The 20,832-nt window shown below is 35.6% G+C and overlaps 1 protein-coding gene across 4 annotated transcripts in view; it reads left to right on the plus strand.

Moving 5' to 3' along the window:
• Positions 1-20,832, plus strand: part of LOC106872525 (glucose-6-phosphate exchanger SLC37A2) — a 92,321-nt gene that overhangs the window by 18,103 nt on the left and 53,386 nt on the right. For 3 of the 4 annotated variants that reach the window (XM_014919546.2, XM_014919543.2, XM_014919544.2), the window contains exons 2-4: positions 1,760-1,841; positions 6,696-6,744; positions 18,495-18,573. In XM_014919546.2, coding sequence (XP_014775032.2) covers positions 1,760-1,841; positions 6,696-6,744; positions 18,495-18,573 — 210 coding nt within the window. The remainder of the gene's footprint in view (positions 1-1,759; positions 1,842-6,695; positions 6,745-18,494; positions 18,574-20,832) is intronic. The other variant, XM_052968393.1, reaches the window with a different exon arrangement.

Consider the following 20,832-nt stretch of genomic DNA (forward strand, 5'->3'; position numbering starts at 1 on the left):
CCCAGACCAAGCGTTGTTTGTGTTTATTGAGCGAAAACACCTAAAGCTCTACGAGGCTCTGGCAGGGGATGGTGGCGAACCCTGCTGTACTCTTCACCACAACTTTCTCTCACTCTTTCTTCCTGTTTCTGTTGTGCCTGTAATTCAAAGGGTCAGCCTTGTCACACTGTGTCACACTGAATATCCCCGAGAACTACGTTAAGGGTACACGTGTCTGTGGAGTGCTCAGCCACTAGCACGTTAATTTCACGAGCAGGCTGTTCCGTTGATCTGATCAACTGGAACCCTCGACGTCGTAAGCGACGGAATGCCAACAACAAATATAAATCCTAAGAAATATATTATTCTTCATTTGTTCTGACAATTCTCATATTTGAAATTAAGTTTATCTATTTTGAAAAACTATCACAGTTTTTCTGTAGCTCTGGTTAAACAAATATTCAAATTTAAGCAGCTATTTGTATGCTTATCTCTTTTGTTAGCATATTTCTGTAAAACAAGAAGGCTTTTCTTTCTTTGAAAATAATGAAGGATTTAGTAAAATAACTTTGCCCGTTATTAAGCTGGTGTTTGGAACATAAATTTTTGGTGGAACAAATATTAAATGATGATGATGACAACAACAACGATGTAACACAGATCATTTTAACCCTTTTTTTCACCATTTTTTATTAAAGCATGATTCTTTTGTTTCAATCAATTTTAAAGATGATGAAGAATTTACTAAAATAACTTTGTTATTATCTAAGATGGTGCTTGGAACATAAATTAGCATGAAACTTTGATGGACGGTTTTAATTTAGATCATTTTAAAACAGTGAAATTGTATGCCTGAACTATGGGCTATTTCAGATGAGATGGTATCAAAAGGGTTAAAGCTGATATTGTATGACTGGATAATCTTCCTAATTGTGAAACCTTAAATTTGGTTAAATCAGCATGCAAGTTGCACAACCAGCTCAATGTAACCAACTGTCTTTCAACAAAGTTCTACTCCCTTTAAAATAGAGATATGTTAATCCTAAGTTTAAGGAAAGTATTACTACAAACTAAGATCAAATGAAAACATTCAGCCCATATTATATTTGTACATTTAAAATATTTGACCTGAGATATTTTTTAGCATTCAATTTTGAATATTTCATCACTATAGTTCTGTTTGAAATGAAACTGTGAATAAGAGGTTAGCAATCTCAATACTACTTTTGGGAGTAAAGTATTGCATTTGAAAAAACAAGTAAGTTGTTTGATGTTGAATAACTTTTGTGAGTTATGCATATGGGGTTAGCTGATTGAACAAAGTAGCTGGAGCTGTCTGTATTTCTTGCTGGGACTATCTGAATTGAAGTATCTTGTTCTGAGATTTAATATTTAAAACATGTGCTCCCTATTTTAAGGGACCACATGGTAGTTTGTTGTGTGAATTTTGGCTGATACATTGAGTTGGCAAAGAAATTACATAGAAGTTCCTTTGCCATCTCCAGTCTTTTATTAGAGCGAATGGAATGAAGAAAAGATAGAGGGTGGAGGCTACGGGAGCAAAACTGTAACACATAAACCAGACGGTAAGGAAATCCTAATATCTCATTTGTTAGAAAAGAATTAACAACCAACTGATGATTAAAAGATGAAATTTTGTCAGGTGTGTTTCTAAATAACATTGTCATCTTATAACCAAGATTTTCATATATAAATATATATACACAAACACACACTCACATTGTAAACAAGAATCTAATGATGATGTTGTTCTTTGCAGATATAAAATCTTCATTATGGTATCTACTTTTTTATGCTATTCATCGTATCATCTTTCAAGGAAACCCATTAGTGTAGTTAAGGTAAGTTAACACTTCCTCAGTTTGGTGCAAACTTTTGTTTTGAATTCTAAATCATTACAATGCTCAACCTTTAAACTCCAGATTGGCAGAATCATCTGAACATAAGAAAAAATGCTTTTCTGTATTAATTCCTGTTCTTTACAAGTTCAAATCCAGTTGAGGTTAACTGGGCCTTTCATCCTTTTATGGTTTGATAAAATAAAGCGCCAGTCAAGTACTGGGACCAGTGGTGTTGACTAAACACCTCCCCTCAAATTTGTTGGCCTTATTCTTAAATTAGAAACAATTATTATTAAATGAAGGAATTATCATTGTTATTTATTATGGTAGCAAGCTGGTAAAATTGTTAACATGCTGGCAAAATGCTTAGCAGCATTTTTTCCATCTCTTTATATTTTCAGTTCAAATCCTACCAAGGTCAGCTTTGCTTTTCATCTGTCTGGGGTCAATAAAATATGTACCAATTGAACACTGAGACTGATGTAATCAGCATATCCCCTTCTCCTAAAATTACTGTCCTTATGCCAAATTTGATGCCATCATTTATTTAGATGGTGAGCCAGCAGAACCATTACTGCAGTTGAACCAAATTTTTCACAGTATTCCTTCCTGCTTTTTATGTTCTGAATTTGAATTCTATCATGGTCAGTTTTGCCTTTCATCTTCTGTAGGTCAGTCAAGTATGATGGTTGATAGTATCAACATTTTTTTTTTCTCTGCTCTCACAGATTCCCATGATTCTTTGTCACTGTCTAATTCTATTTTGAATTTTAATTGGGAGCTTGAGTCATAGTGAATCTTTCATTATCTGATTACACAACCATGGAGGCATTTCAGATACTATCTTGATAGATCTTGGTGATCCTGACCATTGATTTTCTAGGATTCCTCTGCTCAGCATGACTGTAAGAAGCACTGTTGGCTCAGTTGAGTTCACCATAACTTTGCCATATCCCTAACAGGGTGGCTGAACGAGTGTTATATCTTGCCAAAGGGCAGCCTGTAACTATACAAGACACAGTCATCACTCCTTGAGGTATTTTCAAAATACCCACATACACAGGTATCAACTAAACCCCCAAAGAATAACATATACAATAGCCTACATTCTCCAATTGATGGAGACAATCAGGAATATAATGGGCATAAGATCCCCCATATACATAATATACATCCCACCCTCTACCACTACCACTATTTCAACAACCATTTAACTATGCTCCCCCTGGTGCATGGATCTTCTCCAGCCCTGTGAATCACCACTCATCATAGTTTTTTAACAGCTCCTTCATGAAGTTCAACTTCTTGAATTCAGTCTTCACCACTTAACTCACTGTCTTTCTAGCTCTGTTCCTGTTACACCTTCATCCTCATCCTCCTCATCATAATCAATGTGGTTGGCATTAGGAAGAGCATCAAGCCATAGAGGCCATACCAAAGTTGATAGTAGAGTTCAGCACAGTCCTCTGGTTTGCCAGCTCCTCTCAAACCATCCCACCCATGCCAGCATGGCTAACAGACATTAAATAAATGATGATAAACGACCAAGCTCATAACATTCCCCCTGAACAAGACACCAGTGCATTACAGGGTTATTCTTTTACAGCTGATTGGATTGGAGCAGTGTGAAGTGAAGTGCTTTGCTCAAGAACACAATGCACCATCCAGTTCAGAAATTGAAACCATGATCTTGCAATTAAGTGTGCAACACCCTCACCACTAGGCTAACCACTTTCACTGCCACTGCTTCCAACAATTTCAAATGCTTGACATTCCTTTTATACATATGACATTCTCCACTCGCAGCATATTTTCTCCAGGATAATGATACTATAGTACATTAATCATCATCATACATTCATTAGTGAAGTCATACCTCACAGTGTGTAACTGATAACCTGTCACACAGTAACCTTTATTCTCTAACTGCTTATATGACACTGTCTCAGATGTCATCACCTTAGATAATTACCTACATTCTTAAGTATAGCCTTATCTTACTGCCTCACTGATCAGAAAACAGAATAACCTTCATCTTCCAGTACATACAAATATACATCACTGTTTCAATCATCATTATATACACACAACATAGCACACTGTCTTAATGCTCAACACACACACAAACACAGAATTATTTACATCTTCAACACAGTTTGTTTTTTTTTAACTTACTGCCTTAATAATCACCATACTCACAATAACAATCATTTCTTTAATATAGTTTTATCATATCTTTATCATGTTAATGTATGAGCACATGGCTCAGTGGTTAGAGCATCAGGCTTATGATCATGCGATAGTGAGTTCAATTCCTGAACTGGTCTGTGTTTTGTGTTCTTGAGCAAGACACTTTATTTCACGCTGCTCCAGTTGACTCAGCTGTAGAAATGAGTTGTGATGTCACTGGTGCCAAGTTGTATCAGCCTTTGCCTTTCCTTTGGATAACATCAGTGACATGGAGAGGGGATGTTGGTATGCATGGGCGACTGCTGGTCTTCCGTAAACAACTTTGCCCAGACTTGTGCCTTGGAGAGGAATTTTCTAGGTGCAATCCCATGGTCATTCATGACTGAAGGGAGTCATTACCCTTTTATCCTGTCACATCATCATCATCATCATCGTTTAACGTCCGCTTTCCATGCTAGCATGGGTTGGACATCATTATCATTATTGTCATCATCATCTCATGTTTGCTTTTCCAAGTTAACATGGGTCGGACAAATCCTCACAGTTTTAATCAGTTCCTTTGTACAGTTGTTGACCTTCTAAATGGTTCTGGGTCACACTGCTCACACATTATATTTTTGGCATGGTTCTATGGTTGAGTGCTATTTCCTAATACCAACCACTTCACACAGTGTACAAGATGCCTTTTATTGTGGCACCAGCACTTGATAGGTTTGGTAGATCTAGTACCTGCCTTGTTACACAGGTGGCGGAATGAGAGAAGTTACATGATAAAATTTCATGTCACTGTTTTATGATTCTTCCATACACAATACATACCTTGCTGTCTTAATGATCTTTCCATACGCAGTAACCTATATTATCCAATAGGATCATATCTTGCTGTTTTAATGCCTCTTCCATATTCAATAAACTACATTCTCCAATACAGTCATGCCTCACAGTCAAATGTCATTTTTATATGATCCTTACATACACAATACAAAATTTCAAATGTCACTGTTTTATGATCCTTACATACTCAATAACCTACATTCCCCGATACATTCATACCTCACTTATGTGGTGGTAATATAAGTCATTGACATAAATCACATAGTACACTGACTGATAAAGTTGTATGATTGTGAACTGTGGTAAGAACAAAGGAGATGCATTAGAAAGGAAATTACTGAGGCATCAAATTGACAGACGATATTATAAATGTAACAGAAAGAGTTTATAGCACGAGTAAAGAAATGTGATGCAGTCTCTGTGTGTGTGTGTGTGTGTGTGTAAGGGTGAGGTACCACTAATGTCTTCCTACCTAATCAGACAACTTCAGAAGAACTTACCTTGGAGTATACCACTTTGCTTTTCATTTGTTGGCCGAGAAAAGGCTTTTGACAAAAGTCCTGTACTCAGTAGTCGGGTGATTGCTAAAGAAACTAGGGTTAGTTGAATGGCATGTTCCAGCTGAGCAAGTCATGTACAGGTGTGAATTAACAAGATAATTGTGAAATCTAGCTTGCAGGTTGTTGTCTATCAAGACTCAGTTCTTACCTCCTCTCTATGTTTCCAGTCGATAACATGAGACTTTCACCCTTTTGTAACCATATTTCTGTTGAAATACACTGTCTTAGCTTCTTTTAATTTTGAAAATAATGAAAAATTTATCAAAATAACTTTGCCATTATGGAACTTAACATGAAATTTTGATGAAAGAATTTAACTTAGATCACTTAAAAACATGAAGTGTGTATGATAGAACTAGAGGCAGTCTTGTACAGATTGGCATCAAAAGTATTTAGACCACCTGCCCCTAGGAATTCCTGTATGCTGATGACCTAGTTCTCACAACTAAAATTATTGAGGATTTGAGAGGAAATTCCAAGCCTGGAAGCAAAATCACCTCAAAGTAAACCTAGCATAGATTCTACTGCCATTATGGAAGGGACTATGTTCCATTTGAAGAAAAGGAATTGGTAGAAATTCCATATGGTAACCCAATAAATGTAGTTATTGGTCAATTAAGTAGTCACTACTGGCTAGGTAACTACTGTTCTTGAGTGTTTAAGAGTTAACATCACCATCAATGTTGTTGTAAAGTCCACTTGTCCATACTTGCATGGACCTGAGATTATTGAGGCACATTTTGTATAGTGAGATGTCTTTCTTGTCACCAACCCCCATCAGTGTCCAAGTAAGGTAATGTTTTTCCATAGACAGAAAAGATTTTGCAAAATATTGGACATGTATAACACAGCTTGTATGACAGTGGCATTTATTTACAACTATTAAGAAATGTCGAGATGAGAAGACACAATCATACATACATACATGTATGTATGTATGTGATGGGCTTCTTTCAGTTTCCATCTACATAATCCACTCACAAGACTTTGGTTGGTCTGAGGTATAGTAGAAGACACTTGTTCAAGGTGCCATGCATTGGGACTGAACCCAGAACCATATGATTGGGAAGCTAACTCCTCAACCACACAGCCACACTTGTACCTGTAGTGACTGCAATTTTTTATTTACTTTATTTTTTTGTTTGGGATCATTTGAAGATGTTTGATGAAGGAACACAAATCAAAATATAAAAAGCACTATCAGTTATTGTATTAGTTCATATTTTATAATTCAAATATTACAACTGAAAATATATAATTTAATTTGCAGAATGTTCTCCATCATAATTCATCAAATTCATCAGGCTGGGCTCCATTTGGTAAGTTTTTCAATTAATGTGACTGTTATCAAAAGAGAAAAAAAAATCAGAAAATTTTATTTTAATCCCTCGACCTCATTTGTCTACATGGATTGTTGTCCTTTCTTCTTTGAACAGATTCTAAAATTGTCTTATATCTCAGTTTTTGTATGTAACTAAGGCAGGAATCAGTGTAAGGCAATGATTTGGTTTAAGGCAGAAAATCAGTTTAAGGGTTAAGGCAATGAATCAGCTTAACTCTTCAAGATTTCAATCATAGGATTATTCATTTCTAGAATGGCATTGTAGGGTAGGTGTGATAGGCCATATCTGGCCAGTTTAGCATAAGACAGGTAGAATATTTGGACTAGACATGGCTAGTGTAAATGTTAACTTAGCACTAGTTGATTGATTTAAGGCATTGAATCAGCTTAAGGCAGCAAATTGCTTTAATTGGCTTAAGGCAATCTGTTGGTATAAAACAACTGATCAGCTAATTGGTTTAAGGCAATGAATTGGCTTAATGCAACAAACTGGCTCGAGGTGGTTAATTGGTCAAGTCATTAAAGCGTCAAATAGAATGCCTCACAGTAATTTAAAACTCCTCTGAGTTCAAATCTTTTCAAGGTCAACTTTGCCTTTCATCCTTTTGGAGTGACTAAAAATGTACCAACCTTGGATGGTGGATTGGGCAAAAATATCATTTTTATAAGAATGGGATGGATCATATCTGAAAGCAGCTCCAGGAGCTGTGAGGAAGAAATTTGTACGTGCTCTGTTTTTGAGAGCTATTCTATTGGACCTTTGTCCAATCATTAAAACGTTGTTTTAAGGATTCTGCATTAAGTACTGCAGCATGTCTTTGCTGATCTTGGGAAAGTCTCATCTCCCTTCTCTCTGAAGACTCCATTTGACATGCTGCAGCATGCCTTTGCTGATCTTGAGAAAGTTTCATCTCCCTTCTGTATTGAGACTCCATTTGATGTGCTGCAGATCTTGGGAAAGTCTCATAAATAAATATAATAGAAATGAGATGATCTTAGTGTTATCACATTAGAATTAAAAGTGAAACAATATAGGTTTATCACATTAGAATGAAAGTGAAACAGTATTATATCACATGACGATATAGATCTTATTCATTCACTTTTGAGACATAATACCTAACCAGTGCCACTATTATATTGTTTTAATCCAAATGAAGAAAATAATTACATGTTGATACTCATGGGGTCTGATACTATTACCTTGTAAAATCTTATTTGATTTGGTCAAGCCGTTTGAGAATACATGGGGAACAGACAGACAGACAAAGAATTTTATATATATACAGATTACAATATAGATCTTATTCTTTCACTTTTGACATGTAATATCTAACCAGTGCCAATGTTATATTATTTTAATCCAAATCAAAAAAAAAAAATTACATGTTGATGCTCACAGGGTCTGATACTATTACCTTGAAAATTTTGATTTGATTTGGTTGAGCTGTTTGAGAATGCATAGAGGACAGACAGACAGACAAAGAATTTTATATATATAGATAACTTTTTATAATTTTTTTTTAAGAGACAATTCAGGCATGGCTGTATGGTTAAGAAACTTGCTTTGCAACCACATGGTTTTGGGTTCAGTCCCACTGTGTGGCACCTTGACCATTTTTTTAATTCTATAAACTCAGCCCAACAAATGCCTTGTGAGTAAATTTAATAGACAAAAACTGTGTGGAAGTTCACCATGTGCATGTGTGTGTTTGTAGTTGTCCTCCCACCACTTGTCAACCAGCATTGATTTGTTTATGTCCCCATAACCTAGTGGTTTGACAAAAGAGACCAATAAAGTAACAGACTTAAAAACAAGTATTGGAGTTGATTTGATTGACTAAACCCTTTAAGGTGGTGCTCAAACATGACCACAGTCCAATGACTGAAACAGGTAAAAGATAGAAGATTAATAATATAATATTCATATACATATATATAATTCTGTGGGTTTTTTTTTTTTTTACTGATTATAGACACAGACTGGCTGTGTGGTAAGAAGTTTGCTTCCTAGCCCCATGACTCCAGGTTCAATCCCACTGTGTGGCTTCTTAGGCAAATGTCTTCCTTTATAACCTCAGGCCAATCAAAGCCTTGTGAGTGACAGAAACTGTAAAAAACCTGAAGCCTGTCATATAATTTAAGTATGTGTGTATATGTATGTGTATATATGTATGTGTGTCTTTGCATCTGTGATTGTCCCTACCACTGCTTGACAGCTGGTGTTGGTGTGTTTACATCCTACATAACTTTGTGGTTCAGCTAAAGAGACCACTAGAATAAGTAACAGGCTTTAAAAAAAAGTCCTGGGGTCAATTTGTTCAACTAGAATGCTTTCACTTTTGAGACGTAATACCTAACCAGTGCCACTTATATTGTTTTAATCCAAATGAAAAAAATTTACATTGACACTCATGGGGTCTGATACTATTACCTTGTAAAATTTCCATCGCTGCAGTCTGATGACTCAAACAAGGAAAAGAAAAGAGAAATCATTATTAAGATGAAGAATTGACAAAAACGGTATCTTTTTTTATATACTTAAACTGATGCAAATTTTGTAGCCTCTATTACAGATGCTTACTGAATGCAACATGTACTGTCATGTTCCCAGGAAAATATTGACTATAGTAATATTGACAATCGTCAAACTTTCTGTTCATAGAACAGCCTTGTACACTTTGTATGCATGTATGAGAAATGTACAACAAACACATTCTGATCTCAGTCACTGGTAGTGACAGTACAATGTTACCAACGAAGGGTTTATCTCTGAGCAGTCACTAGTGACATTTAATTCCATGGGCCAGGTACAGCCTAAGGGCTACATTTCTGAGGTCCCTAGTTTAGAGGTCATCAGAGAGATGAGGAATTTATGAGACAACAAAAACTAGATAGTGATCAGTTAGGTAGCCGTTACTGGCTAATTAACTGCTGATTGTATGTTTAATGGCTAACAACTCTGAGAGAGAGAGAGAGATTAATGGGGCATCACTGCAGCATTTAAAATCTGGACAGAACAATTTGTTAACAACAGAAATTGATTTAATAACAAAAGAACTGGTTGGATTACTGCTTGATTGATTACTGGTGAAGGTATGTATGACTGATGATGTTAGTAATGATTGAAGATCATAACAATGATTGATGTAGATAGGAATGGTTCGTGGAGATAGTAATTAATTAAGTAAGATGGTGATGACTGATGATGATAGTGATGATTAATGGAGACAGTGATGACTAAGGAAGATAGTAATAACAGTTGGTGATGGTAGGTATGACTGATGGAGACAGTGATGATTGAGGAAGATAGTAATGAGTGAGGAAGATATAAGGATGAGTGATGATGGTAGTACTGATTGATCAAAGTAGTGATAACTGAGGAAGTAGGCAATGATAAAGGATGATAATGATGACTGATGGAGACTAATGATTTATAAAGATAGTGATAATAGAGGAAGGTAGCAATAAGTGATGACTAAGGAAGGTAGTGTTGACTGATGTTAAGACTGATGACTATTGAAGGTAGCAGAGACTGGGGAAAGTAGTGGAGATTAAAGAAAGTACTAATGACTGATAATAGATTGTGATAACTGAAAAAGATAGTGATGATTGCAAAGGGTAGTAGTGACCGACTAAGATAGCTATGACTAATGAAGATAGTGATGACTGAAGAAAGTTCACTGTTCCATTATTCCAGCTTCTTGAGAGAGTGCTTCTTCCTCTGTGTGCATGTGTAGGCATGCATGAACTGACCACACATCAAATCTAATTGAATCGTTGACTTCAAGAACAAAAAATATTAAAAGATCTTCATATGAAAACAAAAATGTGATTAGGTGAAGGGAATTGATGGTAGGGTTTGAAGTAAAGAGAACATTAACTAATTAAGAAGAGTTATATAACTTCTAAGAGAGCAATTTTGGCTGGTAGATTTAACATATCACATGGTCTAGCACCACCACTTGGCACCATGGGTACCTTTTGTGGAGCCCTCTTTGCTATAAGCATTCAGTTCAAGTTTTTGGTTTGAGGATAACTACCCCCCTTCCTCTCACTAATACAAAAGGTTCTTTGTTATATGACTGTGTGGTTAAAAAACCTGCTTTGCAGCCATGTGGTTTCAGGTTCAGTCCTGCCTCATGGCACCTTCACCAATTATCTTCTATTACAGCCCCAAGTCAACCATTGCTTTATGAGTGAATTTGATAGGTAGAAAGCATATTCATTGTGTGTATGTGTATCTGCACCTGTGTTTGTTTTTTCTTCACACTGCTTGAAAACCAGTGGTGTTGGTTTATTTATGTCCTCATAAATTAGCTGATAGAATAAGTACCAGACTTTAAAACAAGTACAGAGGTTGATCCAAGGCTATGCCCCAGCAAGGCCAAAGTTCAACGACTGAAACAAGTAGTAAAAGATAAAAGATTAAATACAGCTTTTTACCTTTACTTGTTTCAGCCAGAGACTGAGGCCATGCTGGAGTATCACTATTAGTGTGATTGTTAGTTTGTTTCACTTCACTTCCATGGCCCTTTTTTGTGTTCAGTTAAGGTGAATCAGCATGATTAATTAAACTGAGTTAATAGATATAGTCACTTGAATTATGATGATAGAGAGATCAATACAAATGTGTTTATAAAATTTGTGTTGCTAATGCGAAGCAGTCAACTGATAAGTTAAGTTTTAGTAATAATTTTCTGAATCTCTGCTGAAAGAATTAAAGGAATTGAGAAGACTAACTTAAAAGAAAGCCATTCAGTTTATAGATTTTTTTGTGTTAATGTTCAACACTTTCCTTGATAATAAACTACAACTTTGTACTTAGAAGGGAGTACTTTTTCCCAAGGAAAATTTTCTGATACCAATATTTAACTTATCTATATTAGTGTGTAAAAATAAATCACACGTCAGTCTAAAAATAATTTTGTCCTAAAAGTAGGCTTAATAAATTACAAGAAATATTGTCTTATACTAGAAGAATCTAGTTTTTATGTGTGTGTGTGTGTGAGCATGCACATGAACACACACACACACACACACACACACAAAAGACTGGTATTTTGGTATTTTTTATTCCCCATTACATGTTTCATTACCTTACAGGAGTTACAGAGGTATACAAGTTGAAAAACATGTAGGACATCTATTAGTAATTCTTCAGACAGAGAATTAAAATAATAGGCATGGCTGTGTGGTAAGAAACTTGCTTCCTAACCACATGGTTCTCGGTTCAGTCCCACTGCATGGGTCCTTGAGCAAGTGACTTCTACTATAGCCTTGGGCCGATCAAAGCCTTGAGAGTGGATTTGGTACACAGAAACTGGAAGAAGCCAGTTGTGTGTGTGTGTGTGTCTGTGTTTGTCCCCAACCACCATTTGACAACATCCCTGTAACTTAGTGCAGTTCATCAAAAGAGACTGATAAGGCATAGCTGTGCAGTTAAGATTGTTTCACTATCATGTGGTTCCAAGTTCAATCTCACTGTGTGGTATCTTATCTTGGGCTAACTAAAATCTTCTGGGTTGTGGCAATGGTGGTAATGGTAGTGGTATAAAAATTGTGATGTTATTTTTAAAATTAAACTTCAAACATTTTGAGCAGAATTATATCTAGTGATATGCTTTTGAACAATCAAAATAATCAATTGTTTCTCTTTTAAGCATAATAAAATGTTGTGTTTATTAAGAATCAATTTTCTATTGAAAATATGTACCCAATTCATTTTTAAAACTTGCCAGCTTTTTAAATAATAGTTATTTCTTTTTATATATCTTTATCTCTTTCTCTCTTCTCTCTCTCCCTCTCTCTTTCTCTTCTCTCTCTCTTTCTCTTCTCTCTCTCTCTCTCTCTCTCTCTCTCTCTCTCTCTCTCTCTCTCTCTCTATGTGTGTGTGTGTGTGTGTATACATTCACATATCTTTAGCAGAACCTTTTTACAAGGCCACCTGACTTGGTGGAAATAACAGCCAAATCTCCTTCATATTATTACATGTGCCATCTTAAGAAAAGGAAGAACACCTTTGATAATATGTTCCTATAGATATAACGTTTGGAAGGAAAAAAATACATATAGAACGTTCTTGGCTGGAACAGCTTTGATTCATAGACCTGATCAGTCAAGACTGACCTTGGACTAAACAACATGGTCATAGCTGGAACAGGTTTGATCATAGGTTTGCTCAGCCAGAGCTGACCTTAGGCTAAATAATATGATCATGCTGGAGCACCTTTAATCATGGTTCTCTTGGATCAGAGTGGACCTGGAGCTAAACAACGTCATTGTAGTCATTGCCTAAACCAGGGGTTTTCAAACTTTTTGACTTGCAGACCCCTTTATATTTCAGGCTTTACCTTAGGGACCCCCTTATAAACGCTTATGAAATTTATACATAAATATTTGCTTAAAATAACATATATTTTTACATTTATTTATTTAACAGTATTTAACAAATAGGTTTATTGTCAATTAAAAGATTTCGATTAAAAAACATATATAAAATCAAATTGCCCACAGTTTGAAAACCCCTGGCCTAAACAACTTCGTTCACAAGTCTAACTTAAGGTTAAATAACACCAATAAAGAATCTGACCAAGTTGTTGGATATCAAATTGAATATAGACTGTGGTAATAAAATTAGATCCACCTTTTAAAAAAAAAGACTAAGGGTCATCATAGGTGCATGGTTAAGATGGAGAATCCTTGGCAACATAGAAAGGAGTTGAAATATTGTTTTTCATTTCTTTATTGCCCACAAGGAACTAAACATAGAGGGGACAAACAAGGACAGACAAAGAGGTTAAGTCGATTACATCGACCCAGTGCGTTACTGGTACTTAATTTATCGACCCCGAAAGGATGAAAGGCAAAGTCGACCTCGGCGGAATTTGAACTCAGACTGTAACAGCAGACGAAATACCGCTAAGCATTTCGCCCGGCGTGTTAACGTTTCTGCCAGCTCGCCGCCTTAAGTTGAAATATTGTTTTTGTGAGGCAAAACTTTGATTCAGTCTGCATGACACCAGAAGTATCCAACTACCCAATTTTCAAACAAAAAAATAAAAGCTTCTGATTTAGACACAAACCAGAAATTTTAAAGAGATGGTGTTAGAGGATTAGTTGATGCCATTGTCGTCCAGTATTTTAATCAACCCTGAAAAGATGAAAGGCAAATTTGACCTAGGCAGGATTTGAACTCCAAATGTAAAAAGCTGGAACAAATTCCATAAAACATTTTTTTTGCAAATGCTCTAATGATTCTGCCAGCTTGTCACCTTCAGTAGCTTCTGTTTTAGGCACAAGGCTAACTCCTTTTAGGAGAGTGGTAGGGTTAATCAGTACCATCAACCCTCAGTACTTTAAGTGGTACTTTATTTTGTTGACCCCTGGCAGAATTTGAATTCATAATGTAAAGAGTTCAGAATAAACTCCACAAGGCTCCAACAATTCCGCCAGCTCTAATAATACTAATAATAATGAAGCTATCCTATATATATTCCTACGTAAAATTATAACAATGTTTTATTATACGTAATTGGTTGACAAGAGCATTTTAAAATTTCGTAATAATGATAATCATCATTTTCTATGCTGGCATGGATTGGATAATTTGACAGGAGCTGGTAAGGCCAGGGGCCACACCAGGCTCCATTTTCTGTTCTGGCATAGTTTCTATGGATGGATGCCTGTCTTAATGCCAACCATTTTACAGAGTGAACTGGATGCTTTTTATGTAGCACCAGCACAAGCGCTTTTAATATGGCACCAGCACCAGTGTTTTTTACATGGCACCAGCACTGATATCAATTCTGTTAATAATAATAATAATAATAATAATAAACCTTTCTACTAAAGGCACAAGGCCTGAAATTTGTGGGGAGGCGGGGACTAGTTGATTACATCAACCCCAGTGTTTCACTGATATTTAATTTATCGATCGCGAAAGAATGAAAGGCAAAGTTGACCTCTGCAGAATTTAAACTCAGAATGTAGCAACAGGTGAAATACCACTAAGCATTTTACCTGGCATGCTAACAATTCTGCCAGCTCACCACCTTATACTACTGCTACTAATAATAATAATCCTTTCTACTATAGTCACCAAGCCTAAAATTTTGCAAGGATGGATCTAGTTGATTACATTGACACCAGTGCTCAACTGATACTTATTTTATAAACTCCAAAAGAATGAGAAGCAGAGTCGACATCGGCAGAATTTGAATAGTTATAATAATAATAATAATAATGATGATGATGAACTTATTGTATACAATGCACAGATATGCTACAACTTGTTGGAAAAGGTTAAAAGAGAGAACAGAAAGTAGCAATAAGTAAAGAAAGACAGCAATGAAAGCCAAAATTACGTGCACAGTACACAAAAAGACAGAAAAGTGAACAGTAAAAGAGTCATAAAGAGGAAAGAGTTGCACAGACATGTCAGGAATGGTGTTGGTGTATTTCAGAAAGCATGGAATCTTTGAAGGATGCAATGTCCTGACAGCTAACAACTGGCTTGGCTAGTTCTATGCTTCAAAAATTTCAAGTATAAAATAATGTTTTTCAAAAGTAACAGTATATTGAATCTATGGCTGTGTACTAAATTTGCCTCCTGACTACATGATTCCAGGTTCAGTCCCACTGAACAGCATCTTGGGCAAGTATTTATTATAGCCACGGGCTGACCAAAGCCTTGTGAGTAGATTTGGTAGTCAGAAATTGAAAACAGCTTGTTGTGTATGTATATATACAGTACACTCCTAAAAAAGTTTGTACACCCCTAAAAAAGTTTGTACACCCCTAAAAAATTTCAGTAAAATTATCATTACTCTGTAAATAATAATGAAGGAAATCAAACGAAATTTATACTGAATAAAATATATTATACATGCAAACATTATACAATTTTGAAACACAAAACAATAAGCATTTTCAAAGATATGAACAAAATAGTAATTTTCAAACAATACAAATATATGTACACCATAAAGGATCATTTGCTATATTCAATATTTGGTGTGATCGCCCTTGCTTTCAAAGACTGCATTAAGTCTACTGGACATAGGTCAACTAAATTTCCACATATAACCAATGAAATTGACCTCCATTCATCCTGAATGATGTCTTTCAACTGTGTTACATTGCAGGGTTTCTTCCTATTAACCTTCCTTTTCAAAACATCCCACAGATGTTCTATTGGGTTTAAATCAGGTGACATGGTAGGCCAAGGCAATACCTTTACTTTTTTATCTGATAAAAACTTAGTCATCATCTTTGAAGTGTGTTTCGGTTCATTATCATGTTGGAACATGAAATGTCTTCTTAGTTCTTTGATACTTTTCAGCATTGTTTTCTGCAATGTGTCACAATAAAGCCTTGAATCCATTGTTCTCTCAATAAATGTGAGTCCTAAGGTGGCAAGCTGACAGAAACATTAGCACGCTGGGCGAAATGCTTAGCAGTGTTTCATCGGTCTTTAAGTTCTGAGTTCAAATTCCGCCAAGGTCGACTTTGCCTTTCATCCTTTCAGGGTCAATAAATTAAGTACCAGTTGTGTACTGGAGTCAATCTAATCGACTAGCCCCCTCCCCCAAAATTTTGGGCCTTGTGCCTAGAGTAGAAAAGAATAAATGTGAGTCCTCCCACACCAACTGCACTCATGCATCTCCAAAGCATAACACTTCCGCCACCATGTTTCACGGTAGGCACAGTGCATTTGTCATTATTATCTTCACCTGGTTGTCACCATACTCATTTAATACCATCTAACCCAAACAAGTTGATTTTAGTCTCATCAGAAAAAGAATTTTATTCCAAAGCTCCTTCCCCTTACTCACATAGGTTTCAGCAAAAGAAAGACGACTGGATTTATGCCTGGTAGTGAAGAGAGGTTTCCTACGGGGAATACGTCCATGAAGACCACACTGGTTCAAACTTCAGTGAACTGTTTGCACAGATAAACTCTTTCCACTAACAGAAGACACTTCTTGGATCAAAGATGAAGCAGTACATCTGTTGTCCATCACATAACATTGAATGCGGCAAATATTACGTGCAGTTAAAATAGAAGGACGACCTGGACGATGTTTATTGCTTAGCCATCCAGTAGCTTTGTACTTCTGAATTACTTTGGTAACTGTGTTTACGCTAATATGTATTCGTTAGCCAATTAACTTGTATCCTAAACCATTCTTGTGCAAATTAAAAATAATTTTCTTCAAATCTTCAGACAATTCTTTTCCTTTTGGTGCCATTTTAATCACAATGAAGAAGATTTTCACCTGCAATAGCAATGACTAGTGCAAAAATGCCAGGAGAGATAATTCATTAGAATTGAAATTATCAGCAATATCTGAATTTAGTAAAAAAAAAAGTGGATAAAAGATTGAATATAGAAAATTTCCTTTAGAGTGTACATATTTTTGTATTGTTTGAAAATTAATATTTCATTCATATCTTTGAAAATGTTTATTTTTTTGTGTTCCAAATTTGTATAATGTTTGCATGTATGATATATTTTATTCGGTATAAATTTCATTTGATTTCCTTTGATATTATCAGAGTAATGGCAATTTTACTGAATTTTTTTAGGGGTGTACATACTTCTGTGAGATACTGTATATACATATATGTGTGTGTGTGCATGTGTGTATCTTTGTGTATGTGTTTGTCCCCCCACCACTGCTTGATAACCAGTGTTGGTGTGTTTACATTTCCATAACTTAGCAGTTCAACAAAAGAGATTGATAAAATAAATATAAGGTTTAATAAAAATATGTAATAGGTTCGATTTGTTGGACTAAACCCTTTAAGGTGGTGCCCCAGCATGGCAACAATCCAATGACTGAAGCAAATAAGAGATAAAAAAGATATTGCTTTAATTTCTCAAAATTTTTGCTATTTTACTACCACGGTGTAGTACTCAAATAACATTTCCACTGAGCAGTCATGAGTTTTCTGTGTCTTATATAGCACCTATCCGAAATACATCAAATCCAACCCATTTATCCTTGCCAAATTTGCCCACATTCATCCATCTCTTATAGAAGTTTCTTAAGACAGATAAACCATTTCTAGTCAGGAGAGTTTCAATGCCCTGCTTAATACCAGTGATAAGATATAAATCACAATTCTTTGGCTGAGGGACCTCTTCAAATGGTATTCAAACAATACAAGAAAGGTTTCTGTATTTCAGTTTGCGGTATCTTTTATATTTTACTTGTTACAGTTAGTAGACTGCAGTCATGCTGGGGAACCATTTTGAAAGGTTTTAGGGCTTGGTACTTATTCTATCAATCACTTTTGCTGAATTGCTAAGTTACCACGACATAAACAAACACCCGTTGTCAAACAGTGAAGGACAAAGACACGCACGCACACACATACGCATATATATATATATATATATATATATATATATATATACGATAGGCTTCTTTCAGTTTCTGTGTACCAAATGATTTGGTCAGCCCAAGATTATACTAGAAGACCTTTGCCCAAGGTGCCCTACATTGGGACTGAACTCAGAACCATGTTGTTGAGAAACATGCTTCTTACCACACAGCCGTGCTTGTGCCTATGCATATTAATACTGTGAAAAAGAATTGTGTGAGTATTGGTAATCAAAAGTAAAATATTAATGTTACAATATAAATAATTCTGGAGTCAAGTTCTTTGACTCAATATTCATCTTTTGTTATTAAGAATTATACTTTGATCTTTCAACAGATGAACCCGATTATAAAACACTGCTGGGAAGTTTGGATTATGCTTTTCTCTTCACTTATGCCATTGGAATGTTTCTTAGGTATAATAATCACATTTTTGTTTTGTCTTTTTTGCTTTTCTGTTTTGTGATAAAGATTAAAGTACTCAGAATGTTAAGGTGGTAGTAGTAGTAGAACATGTTGGTCAGTTCAGGAGTACATTAATTAGGAAGATACTGCAGGAGTAGAGTAGTTAAGATATTGGAGTACTGACAAATAACACTGTGTAACATGACTTTTGTCCTTGGGTAGCGACTGTTATTGTCTATTTGCTTACCCTTAGAAAGTATGAAAAATGGCGAATATTTGCTTCAAACTTTGCTTTTGTTACATTTATTTAAATCCCAAAGAATCTCTCTCAACATATGGCTATGATGCTCTCCTATTACTCCTGCTCGTGTTCAGAGATGCACATATTGTCAGCAACTAAGGGACATGCTCAAATGGTTAAGTTCAAGCAACTGACAGGGAAATATGTAGTATTGAGCAGAATATTTGCTGAATCCATATTTCTGCTTCAGCAACTCAATGTTGAATCTATCTGAAATGTAAGGGAAAATAGGTCAGTTTCAAAACATTGATGTGCAGATCACAAAAGCAAAGTTTGAAGGGAATAGTAGTCATTTCCTTTGATTTCTAGATAGAAGCAAATAGAAAATAACACTTACTGACCAAAGACAAAAAAAAAATGTTACACAGTGTAATTTATGTAGTAGGTTATGTAATCAAAGTACTGAGGTTCTGATAGATAGTTCATTTGAGAAGTACTTTAAATCAAGTTTGCTGAGAATAGGTCAATGAAAATAGAAACAGAATTTTCATTTACTAGTGTGTAGTAGACTTCTTTACTATATAACTCAGTGATGTATAAACAGTTCAGAAGTGAAATAAACTGGTTTGTTGTGAGACTAAAGAAGAGACTAACATCTCAGGTAGAATTCTTCATCAGGGAGTTGTTATCTGTTGATATTGACTGAAAAGCTTGAAAGAGAGAAAATTAACCCTTCAGCATTTAGATTACTCTGTCAAATGCAATGTTTATTTATTCACATTGTTTTGAATTAATCATGCATTTTCTTGTAGCTATGAGATTTCAATGATGTGATTGTTAATTTTTAGAATTACATTATTGGGTAGGTGTGAGAGGCTGGATCTGGCCAGTTTGAACATAGAACAGGTAGAATATTTTGGCCAGATGTGGCTAGGTTAAATGCTTAACTGTTAAGGAGGGAAATGTCGTAAAGAAATGTTACACAGTGGTCAGAGAGGGGAGATAATTAATAAGAATGCTGGCATATTTAAAAATATAGGAATGAGGTAAAAATGAAGAGAACAGAACACGCCTGTTATTAATGGCTTAGCCAGTCAGTGGCAGAAGGAAAATACCAATTAACCTTTTTCAGGGCTGTCAAAGCTGATGGGAGGGAAGGAATAAGTTTCACTCAGACAGGAAGTATAATCTAAATACTTGCAAAAGTGTGGACTTTGCTAAAGGCACCTTGGGACCAGGTGGGGGTCATTAAATTAGATTAAGTATAACATTTAGAAACTAGATGATGATCAGTAAGAATGTTGCAAATTTGAAAAATTCTGAATAGTGGAAATTAGAGTCAGATGAAGGGAGGAATAAAGTGTATTTTAGTAGTTGCCAAAGTGCAAATATGTCAAAGAGGAGAAGGTTAACTAGAAGAATGATAGGTATTCATTAATGTCTGCAAGTAAGAAAGTACCTAGAATAAAAACAAGGTTATTTTCTCTATGCTTGTAGGTGTAGGATGAACCCTTGTGTAAAGTGACTCTGCAGACTGAGAAGCTAAGGACTGGCTTGGTAAAGTTTCACTGGTCCAAAGAGTGGCTTGGTGAACTTTTACTTTCTTTCTTCTGATCCTCAAATTGCTTCTATATTTCTCTGTTCTCTTTCTTTGAAAACAGACTAAAATCAGAGCAATCTGTTGGTCAGAAACTTCCTTCCCCCTCAGCAAATCCTGACATCTCGCAATGCTTCAGATTTTTATTCTACAATTTTTCCTTTATCTCCAGTAATACATTCATAACTGGCCTCTAAACCCAATCGCAAATCATCAACCAGAGTGACTATACCTCTACCAACGTTATTTACTACCTCACCAGTAAACTGACTATCATCTAGCTGATCACTTCTGCAAGCACTTCTTCAGTGTTCACAATAGCATCCAATCATTCTGTAAAACTTTAGCTAGACATGCCACTCCTTGTCTAAATCCAACATGCCATTCCTTGGATCACCTCTCAGCTTGTGGAGTAACCTCTCAATATATCTG

This window comes from Octopus bimaculoides, chromosome 5, assembly GCF_001194135.2.
Source record: "Octopus bimaculoides isolate UCB-OBI-ISO-001 chromosome 5, ASM119413v2, whole genome shotgun sequence".
NCBI classification, from domain to species: Eukaryota; Metazoa; Mollusca; class Cephalopoda; order Octopoda; family Octopodidae; genus Octopus; species Octopus bimaculoides.